This window comes from Mercenaria mercenaria, chromosome 13, assembly GCF_021730395.1.
Source record: "Mercenaria mercenaria strain notata chromosome 13, MADL_Memer_1, whole genome shotgun sequence".
In the NCBI taxonomy this organism is placed as follows: domain Eukaryota; kingdom Metazoa; phylum Mollusca; class Bivalvia; order Venerida; family Veneridae; genus Mercenaria; species Mercenaria mercenaria.
In genome coordinates, this window is record NC_069373.1 from 76,960,496 (window position 1) to 76,971,993 (window position 11,498).

Consider the following 11,498-nt stretch of genomic DNA (forward strand, 5'->3'; position numbering starts at 1 on the left):
GTACTGACTGCAAGTTCAGGCTTAATTGATAGAGCACTGTTTGTAAGTTCAAGCTTAATTGGTAAAGCACTGATTGCAAATTCAAGCTTAATTTGTCGTACACTGGCTGCAAGTTCAAGCTTAATTGGTAGAGCACTGATTGCAAGTTTGATCTTAATTGGTAGAGCACTGATTGCAAGTTCAAGATTAATTGGTAGGACACTGATTGCAAATTCAAGCTTACTTGGTTGAACACTGGCTGTAAGTTCAAGCTGAATTGATAGAGCTCTGTTTGCAAGCTCAAGCTTCATTGGTAGAGCACTGGCTGCAAGTTCGAGCTTAATTGGTAGAGCACATGTTGCACAGTTAATAATCTAATGCTTTGACAGAAAATGGTATAGCCTTTATGTATAGGGGCTACAGTTACTGATCACCATCTAGTTGCCTATGCTCTTGTTTGATTTTTGCTGCATGGCCTTTGGGGTCCAGATACCAGAAGACTGTAAAACAAGTGAAGCAGTAGCAATGTTACCATTATATTCTGCATTTGACATTAATCAGTTTTGATGAAACTTTTTCTCCTGTTCTGTTTTTCAGTTGTTGGAAGTTTTGGAACAGGATCCAGTCAGCATACGCATGCAGCTTTCAGCCAAACTAGGTACTGTGATAACAGCCATGGAAGGTCCCACACCTGGCAGACAAGCATTTGTGTGATATCACAGAAGTCTGGAAAAAAACAACAAGTATTTGTGTAATATATATATCACACAAATCTGAAAATGCAAATAGTGTGTGAAACAGACCACAAACTAAGCATTTGTGTGATACAGATCACAAAGTTCTGGAACTTGAGCATTTGAGTGATACAGAAGACCAGTTTTTTGCAGAAAACAGTTGTGTTAATACAGATTTTTTCCATCATCTGCAAGACCTTCATGGAAAGCAAGCATTTGTGTGTTACAGGTGACCTTTGTCTGATTGACAGTCATTTGCATGATTCAGATGATCATGTTAGGCAGATGCTCATTTGTGTGATATGAAAAATGTACATAATTTTCGGCAAAACAAGCATCTTTGTGATACAGACTTACATAACCATGCATAGTAACAGTTTTATACTGTGTGAAAATTTTAAGTGCGGTACTCTAGAGAATGAAAATGTGTCTACTACAGCATGAAAAATATACTCTAGTCCCCCACCCCCCAATTGCCAAGTGTTTCACATGACGGTCGTGCTTTAAATGCACAAACGTATAACATGAAATGTGATAGTTATGTAATTTGATCCCTTTGAAAACAGATTAATGAAACAACTGGTCTGTGCTGTGTGATTTTTTCCAAGACATTGGTCAAAGACTTTCTCTCTAAGTTGTACTAAAACATTGAACACTTTTTGTGTTGAACATGCAAATAAAAGGACAATCAAAGACTGATACAAAAGGGTAAAATATTATTGTGTTCATGTCACAGTAGTGTAAGGCAGATACTAATATGTCTGCTGCCAAGTGTTTTGGTCAGAGGTCTAGGAAAATTTCCAAGTTAGAAACTATTCAATCATGGAAAAAAGATTTTTATCATTTGATCTGAAATCAAACTAATGTTTCCAGAGTAGAAAAAGTGCAATTAATTTTATACTTATATTGGTGTATTTTTACCAGTTAATTTACAAGTTTGGTTTCATTTTATGCAGAATTATTTGAAATTTAATTTGCTTTAAGCAATGGAAAAAAATGCAGACATGGTTATTAGGTTGTCATGTTGCAGGTTATGTGCTATACTGTATAAAATCTTCACCACAGTAAGGTATTCTTCTTGTAGTAAGTAAAATACATGGAAAGAAGGGTCCATTATTATTTTCATTTTCAATACAATGCTGTTTCATCTGTAGTATGAAATGTAAAAAAGATGAAAATTGGAAACACAGTGATATTTATGATTTTGTCCACACTGAGAACAATGAGTGGAGCTGTGTAGTTTGCCTTTACAGTGCAACCTCGGAAGAACAAACCATGTGTCAAACACTGCTTGGAACATTGGAATGTGTTTGTTGTCTGGAGTTGTTTTTTTGTTTTTTATTTATTTTGGAGACTTTAATTTACTGATATACCAATAGAATGGCCTGCCAGTCAATAGTAAAAATTATCACCCATGGGTCGAAAACAATCAAGAAGTGTTTTATGACATGACATCAGAAATAAATTTTCATATATTTTTCTCCCCCTTTTGGCTTCAGCTCAGAAAAATTAAGTGTTGAACTATAGACAAGTCTGTATCTACAGACCAGCAATTTATATAAGGAATCAGTAATAACATAATCCATTACTTAATAAGAATTAAAAATCTGCTCTTGTAGAGTTTACTCTTCTGAGGTTGTACTTTAAGATGAATATATCTAATTGGTTTAACTAATGTGGTTTAATTGAATATTAATTGTACAATTCCCTTCAAAGAGAGAGTTTTCACAACCTCATATCTCCATCACTTTCCAAAAGATCTCTGTAGGACTAAGATTACAGTAAAACCTGTGATAAAGATCACCTCTGAATAAAGGCCACTACTATAAAACCTGTTTATTAAGGCCACTATTTTCTCTTCCTGTCTAACTCGGTGTAGATTTACTTGTTTTGAAAGACCATCATTCTTCCAACAAAGACCACATAATTTCATTTCCCAGGGGTGATCTTTATATACAGGTCTGACTGTATTTATGTTTCATACTGTATATGCACATCTCACACAGGTTTATCATTCTGTGGTTCAATACTGTAACTCATAATTTTTTATATAGTGTTTGTGTAGGTATTATTTTAGCTGTACGATACTATAGTATACCGTAGTGAAAAATTTACATCTGTGAAATGCTGTTCTTATTGTCATGAAAAAATCATCAGTATTATATATCCACACTTGTACACAGACAGGTAGCTACCTTGAATTGTGGTATGCCGGGTTATTTTATTTCAAATAAGGCATCAGCTAATAAAGATATCATATTTTAACTTTGAATATACCAGTTTTCACAATGTTTTTTTTTTTCAACCAGATTTACTGTACAAAAGAAGCTACATTTTCATTTTTTAGCAGGAGGTTATGTGTTTTATGTTCCATGAAAAAGAGAGAAACTGGTTAATGACAGGCCAAAGAGAATTCCTTGTTGGAGTTTTGGTCTTAAAACTCATTTTAGGAAAAACAGACATGTCATTTTTTGAAGTTAGCCTTTATAAGGTGTTGATTGATATAAACATGTGTTCATTTAAAAAACCAAAGTTTTTTGTATGTATTATTGATTTTTTTTTATATGTGTTTTACTGAACTGTGTTAAGTATGTGTTTAAGTATTTATAGTATTTTCAGGCTGTTTTAAAATACACTTAGTAAACAATGTGTACTTATTGATAGCTTGCTTACTGAACTCTTTTTTAAATAAGGGCATTCCTTTCTGTTTCTTACTTATACAGCCAGTGTGTTTCTTGAATATATAATGTTTTATGGATTTAATTTGATACTGTAAGATTGTCTATAAAATTTAACATAAATGTCGCCTAAAATATTTGCAAAATGCAACCTTGAAAATTTTGCAAAACATACTTTTGGGGAAATTTTACACAAACAATATTTGTTCTAGTGTTTGTAAATTCAAAAGTTAGGACTAGTGGTAATGTACATTAGACTTTAGTAAGGCTTTAAATGAAAAACTGTTTGTTTTTGGTTACTGGATCTCCCCCAGATACTGTTGTGGATCATGTAAGATCTCCCTGCCACACTACTGTTTTCACTGTTTTGTTGAATCACTGATAAGCCTGTTACACCCAAGCATCTGTATGGTACATAGACACATGTACTGAAGTTAGAAGGACAGATTTTAGATTATAAAATAGTCCTTTCAGGCTGTGATTGATACATTTTTAAACTGGTATACAGTCTTAGTAATGCAGATAAAAAAAACAACATTTTTCTATCAGGTGAACTTTTCCTTTTGGACTTGCGTTATTAAAAAACATGGTTTGTTGACTAAAGTATCTAATCAGAAACAAATAGTTTGTTTTTTAAGCCTAATGACAGTGCTAAATAGAGATTCGCTATGCAGAAATAAGAAAATGTTGAATAATTGTAGGGTTATAATTGTAATGCAGAGACTGTTAAAAGTACACATGCTGCTTTCTGTGGAATAATGACTACCGTATATTCCCTAGTTAATACCCTAGCTTTAATAAAGGAACATAATGTTTTCTTTTTAAAAAGAAGTATTTTTTTAAAGTTAATTGTAAGTGGATACCAGCACTATGGTAATGCTATAGTTGCTAAAATTCATTCATTAGAAGTTAGATTTATAATTCATATATACTAAAAATGTTATAGGGCCTTATAAATGCCCCATTGGGCACATTAAAAAGGGAATATATGTGTGTCATTAATATTTAATTTCTGTGCTGTATTGATTCCATGTAAATATTTGTATATATTAGGATGGAAGAATATGAATATTGAATATTGATAATCGTTGATATTATATGAAATCATTACATTTTCACGGTAAAATGTATTTTTTACAAAATAAGTTCATATGGCATAGAGTATTAATTCTAAGCAGAATAAAACCTTTTCAATATTAGTTAATTGTTAAAAGTGTTTTATTTAACTAGGAAATAGCATGCTGTGTGCAGGGCATCTTGATACTACGTTTGCAAAAATGTTTATTACAATAAATATTTAATAACTAGGAAATTATATAATACCTGGGCTCATGCAGGATTAATAGCAGGTTTGTTCAAAGTCTAAACATGTATTACATTTTTGACTTTATTTTTTGAGCTTTTTTGATGTAGGTGACAAACAATTGTAAATTTTTTTTAAAACTTAAAACCCAAATTGGTACAATTGACTTTGTCGATTTGATTAGGGACATATAGTTTACAGCCTTATAAACACCAAGAGAAAAGACTTTTTTAATGAATTCAAAAATCATTGAAAATCTAGTCTGGCCTTTTTGCTTTTAACAACCGTACATTTCTAAGTAACCCTAATAGAATGTTTTCAAAATGGCCTTGCGGTAATCAAAGCGTACCGTGTTTTGGGACTATCTTGAATATTTAAAAACTTTGCCGTGCTGTTTATTATAAATTCGTTTAATTTTGGTATCATCTCATAAGCTAAAAAACAATGTGCAATAGTTAAATATTTTCATAATTATTAATGACACAAACTATGGAAAGTATAAAACCATAAGAATGTACATTTTTTGCTATTGTAGTACGGATTTAATGAGACAAATCATACTTATTATGGCACTGTTTTCGTTTGAATTTGCTACGCATTAAAAAATGAATACTACTATATATCCCAACAATATAATTAAGAAGTTAAAGCTCAAATAAAACTAACCGAAACAATATTTAAGATTTATTATTCTGTATATGTGAAATCACCTAAATCGAAATGATTTAAAATTCATTCTTTTCCTAGTATATATGCAAAATGAAATTGAGAGTATATTGTTAATCTGTTATATTATATGTACATGTACATTTTTCACCTGGGTAAATGTTTTTATTACATATATATGTGCAATATGCATAAGAGATTAATGTACAAAGGTAGATAATAAAAATCTCTTTTCACACTATTGAGGGAGATTTTGGAAAAGTGTTTTATTTTACGACTAGGATACATAAAGACAGTCGCTGGTGTCTCAGGATGCTTTGTATCTTACTTGTAAGCAAAAATATTTTTTACAAAAATATTTAGATAAATTTTGTTAGGGAATATTTTATAAATGCCATGTGCTCATTTTTTGAAGGAGTTAGATAATGCAGGTTTGTCTCAAATCTCAAACCATTATTACAAGTTATTTTGAACTTTATTTTGTTAGAAAGCATATTTTTGCAACTGCTAAGGTGACCAGAGACACAATTAATTTTTGAGGTTTAGCCTAAGCTTAAAACTAAATTTGCGCTACAACTTTGACTTCTGTCTGAGATTTGATTAGGGATAAGTAAAGTTATCACAAGGCCATTATAAACACCAAAGAAAAGAAAACATTATTTTAAGAATTAACAAAAATCATTAGAAAATCTGATATGGCAGAACTTTTTGTGCTGGTTCTGAAATCTAATTCCGTTACATCTCATTAAGGTATTAGATCACTAATAGTAATGTTTTCAAAATAGCCTTTGCTTGGTATATTCTGAAAGGTAACCGTGTTTTGCACTATTTTGCAATTTTTAAACAACTTTTTCCGTGCTGTTTTTTATAAATTTTGTATAACTTGTGGTATCTCCTCAAGCTCAAGTAGAAACAAATTTCAAAGTGGTGGCCACTATCCAAAACGTTTGCAGAGAACTGATTTTACCATTAATTTTAATAAAAGAAACATCAAACTATTGGTAAACAATTATTAAACACAAAATAAGAATGTAAATATCATTTTTTTCTATGGTGCCTCAAGTAAACGGATTTAATGAGACAGAATTCATACTTCAACATTGAAAAAATAAGGTCGAATGCTGTGTTTCTGTTTTGAATTTTGCTTACTGCATTAAAAAATAACCTTAGGGTAGAAGTAAAACCTACCTAAATTTCTTCCACAATATATAATCTAAGAGTGAAAGCAAAATAGAGAACTTTCACCGCATGTAACTCAATATTTTTAAAGATGTGTAACTCTACTCCTTCTGTTTAAGTAGTAAATTCACTTCTAACACCAAGAAATCGCTTATAAGATTCATCTTTTTCCATTTTTGTACAAGAAATCAGTCATAAGTCTTGAAAGAAGTAAAAACTTACTAGAAAAAAAGGAAAATAAGAAGAAGAAAAAATTGGTCCCAGTAGGGCTTGAACCTACACACCCCTAAGAATTGCAGGAAAAGTAGGCTTATGGTAGGAATTGAATACTCTTCAAAAAGGAGGTTCTCTATTAGTGATCTAATACCTTAAAGTAATTTGTTAAATTTAAGGAAGAAAGCACAATTTTCATATATATCAATTAAAACTACATGTACCGTATTTGTAGAAAAAAGAAACAGAAAATGAATGCCTCTTTTGTAAAAAGGGAAAAAACATTACTGTCACTTAGTACATTAGAAATTATTGTAAAAAAGTCAGTTTTGTAATGAGTTTTATAATGGCAATTGTTTTTGTATGTTAAAGTATACATAGTATATTTATGTGTTGAGAGAAAATTTATTGTTTGAATGCACATCATCATCCTGTCTGTTGCCTATAGAAAACATTTGTAATGAAATATGCACTGACGCAAGATTATATAAATAAAATATTAAATCAAACTAGTCTTCCTTTATTATATCTGCATGACATACAATATTGAAACTGGATATGTACTCCACATCAAGTGAAAGAGTTAATTGTACCCCTGGACAACAAAGTTGTAAGTGGGTTATACTGGTTTCAGGTTGTCTGTCCGTCCGTCTGTCTGTCCGTAGACAAAATCTTGTGCGCACCATCTCTCCTCATCCCCTTGACACAATTTAATGAAACTTCACACAAGTGATCAGTAACAATAGTAGTTGTGCATGGGTATGTTAGGTTCTTTCAGAAAAAAAAAATGCAGAGTTACGGGACTTTGTTTTTTGTTACTATACTATATACATAGACACAATCTTGTGCGCACTATCTCTCCTCATCCCCTTGACACAATTTAATGAAACTTCACACAAGTGATCAGTAACAACAGTAGCTGTGCATGGAGCATGTTAGGTTCTTTCAGAAAAAAAAATGCAGAGTTACGGGACTTTGTTTTTTGTTACTATACTATATACATAAACACAATCTTGTGCGCACCATCTCTCCTCATCCCCTTGACACAATTTAATGAAACTTCACACAAGTGATTAGTAACAACAGTAGTTGTGCATGGAGCATGTTAGGTTTTTTCAGAAAAAAAAATTGCAGAGTTACGGGACTTAGTTTTTTGTTACTATACTATATACACAGACACAATCTTGTGCGCACCATCTCTCCTCATCCTCTTGACACAATTTAATGACACTTCACACAAGTGATCAGTAACAACAGTAGTTGTGCATGGGGCATGTTAGGTTCTTTCAACAACAAAAATTGCAGAGTTATGGGACTTTGTTTCTTGTTAACATACTATGTACATACAGTCTGCATAATATGCAATCTTGTGCGTGCCTAATCTTCCAAACCCTTGCACACAATCTGATGAAACTTCACACAAGTGATCAGTACCAACCCTAGTTGTGCATGGTGCATGTTACGTTCTTTTAGATAAATATTCTGCATAGTTATGGGACTTTGTTTTTTGTTACTATACTGTATACATACAGTCCACATAAATTATGCAATCTTGTGTGCGTAAAATTGCAATGTACTGTGTCAGTGCATGTGGGGGGTACATTCATCACCTTTAGTGATAGCTCTAGTTATGTCTCCCCACCCCACCACACCCTCTGGGGGAGACATATTGTTTTTGCCTGTCCGTCCGTACGTCACACTTCATTTCCAGTCAATAACTGGAGAACCATTTGACCTAGAACCTTCAAACTTCATAGGATGGTAGGGCTTATGGAGTAGACGGCTGCTATTGTTTTTGGGGTCACTCCATCAAAGGTCAAGGTCACAGGAGCCTGAACATGGAAAACCATTTCTGATCAATAACTTAAGAACCACTTGACCCAGAATGTTGAAACTTCATAGGATGATTGGTCATGCAGATTAGATGACCCCTATTGTTTTTGGGGTCACTTTGTTAAAGGTCTAGGTAACAGGAGCCGGAACATGGAAAACCATTTACGATCAATGACATGAGAACCACTTGACCAAGAATGTTGAAACTTCATAGGATGATCGGACATGCAGAGTAGATGATTCCTATTGATTTTGTGGTCACTCCATTAGAGGTCAAGGTCACAGTGGACAGAACATGGAAATTCATTTTCGGTCAATAATTTGAGAACTATTTGACCTAGAACCTTCAAATTTCATAAGGTGATAGGACTTACAGAGTAGATGACCCCAAAAACATCATATTGTTTTTGCCCTGTCCGTCCGTCCGTACGTCACACTTCATTTCCAGTCAATAACTGGTGGACCATTTGACCTAGAACCTTCAAACTTCATAGGATGGTAGGGCTTATGGAGTAGACGACTGCTATTGTTTTTGGGGTCACTCCATCAAAGGTCAAGGTCACAGGAGCCTGAACATGGAAAACCATTTCCGATCAATAACTTGAGAACCACTTGACCCAGAATGTTGAAACTTCATAGGATGATTGGTCATGCAGAGTAGATGACCCCTATTGTTTTTGGGGTCACTTTTTTAAAGGTCTAGGTCACAGAGGTCGGAACATTGAAAACCATTTCCGATCAATAACATGAGAACCACTTGACCCAGAATGTTGAAACTTCATAGGATGATTGGACATGCAGAGTAGATGATTCCTATTGATTTTGTGGTCACTCTATTAGAGGTCAAGGTCACAGCGTACAGAACATGGAAATTCATTTTCGGTCAATAATTTGAGAACTATTTGACCTAGAACCTTCAAACTTTATAGGGTGATAGGACTTACAGAGTAGATGACCCCAAATGTTTTTGGGGTCACTCCGTCAAAGGTCAAGGTCACAGGGGCCTTAACATAGAAAACTCTTTCCAATCAATAAGATGAGAACCAGTTGACCCAGAATGTTGAAACTTCATAGGATGATTGGACATGCAGAGTAGATGACCCCTATTGATTTTGGAGTCACTCTGATAAAGGTCAAGGTCACAGGGACTTGAACATGGAAAGTCATTTCTGATCAATAACTTGAGAACCACTTGACCCAGAATGTTGAAACTTCATAAGATGATTGGACATGCAGAGTAGATGACCCCTATTGTTTTTGGGGTATCTCTGTTAAAGGTCAAGGTAACAGGGGCTTGAACATGGAAAACTATATCGGATCAATAACTTGAGAACCACTTGACCAAGAATGTTGAAACTTCATAGGATGATTGGACATGCAGAGTAGATGATTCCTATTGATTTTGGGTCACTTTATTAAGGGTCAAGGTTGCAGCAGACAGAACATGGAAATCCATTTCCGGTCAATAGCTTGAGAACTATTTGACCTAGAACCTTCAAACTTCACAGGGTGATAGGACTTACAGAGTAGATGACCCTTTATGTCTTTGGGGTCACTCCATCGAAGGTCAAGGCCACAGAGGGCTGAACATAGAAAACTCTTTCCAATCAATAACTTGAGAACCACTTGACCCAGAATGTTGAAACTTATTAGGATGATTGGACATGCAGGGCAGATGACCACTGCTGATATTGGGGTCACTCGATCAAAGGTCAAGGTCTCAGGTGCCTGAACATGGAAAACTGTTTCCAATTCATAACTTGAGAACCACCAGGTCGAAAAATGTTGAAATTTAGTGGTATGATTGGACATGCTAAGTAGATGATCCCTATTGCAGCCAACCATCAGTGTCTCTTTGACTTTCGCTCCTGTCACCTATTGCCTATACGACTATGCACTGGGGGAGACATGCGCTTTTTTACAAAAGCATCTTCTAGTTTTTTACCCATTCTCTGGAGTATTTTCAGTGTATTGTTGTAGAAGAACATTGAAAGTGTGGAGTGCCTGCCAATTGCATGGCTGGCTGGAGAATGTTCCCCTCCCGTGTTTTTCAAAATATAGGAGTTTAAAATACACTTTCTCCGCAGATTTCAGCTCAGTCTGACTTGTTCCTTTACACTGAAGACATCAACACTCAAAATAGTTTCTGGCCTATAACTGTCTGATTTTCAAATAACATTGCACAAATAACAAATTTAACAAGTCAACTTGCCGCGTGCAAGAGCCAGATGCCAACTTGAAGGTCAAGGTCACACTGAGAGGTCAAAATTTAAAGGTTATTCTTCATTTCATGTATGCAGAGATATTTATTATTTAAATAACTGCAGAATCATCCACCATAACAAGACAAACAGCACGGTCAAGACCCATACCCCTACTTTAAAGGTCAAGGTCACACTGAGGTTAAACTTTTACATCAACTAAGTGTCAAGTCTACAACTTGTATTAATGGATTGATATTCAATTAATTTGACACAGCATTCACCTTAACTAAACAATGTGTAGCATGCAAGACCTAGATCCCTAGCTAGCAGGTGAAAGGTCACCCTTAGAGGTCAAAGAGTTTACGTCTATAACTTCAGTATGAATGGATAGATATTCATTTAACTTGGTACAAACATGCATCATAACCAGATAATTATCACTTGCAAGACCTAGATCCCAAACTCAAAGGTCACGCTCACACTTAGAGGTCGAAGGTTTTACTTCTCATCTCTTATCCAAGCTATAACTAAATAAATGGATATTCAAATAACTGTACACAGGCATTTACTATAAGACGATCTGTCAAGTGCAAGCTTTTGACCCTTGGCTTAAGGTCAATAACACAGTTTTTGCATTTTGTTTAGTTCAATTTATTTAAGGGTCTGCTCAATCGTGAAGCCATCATAACTGGCGTATCCCCTTATGCAT

At 34.2% G+C, this 11,498-nt stretch overlaps 1 protein-coding gene across 1 annotated transcript in view; it reads left to right on the forward strand.

Annotated features, from left to right (window-relative positions):
• LOC123529197 (plexin-A1-like) overlaps positions 1–4,435 on the forward strand; it is a 175,504-nt gene extending 171,069 nt beyond the window's left edge. The window contains exon 40 of the mRNA XM_053520997.1: positions 577–4,435. Coding sequence (XP_053376972.1) covers positions 577–693 — 117 coding nt within the window. The 3' untranslated portion in view covers positions 694–4,435. The remainder of the gene's footprint in view (positions 1–576) is intronic.
• The last annotated feature ends 7,063 nt before the right edge of the window (positions 4,436–11,498 follow it).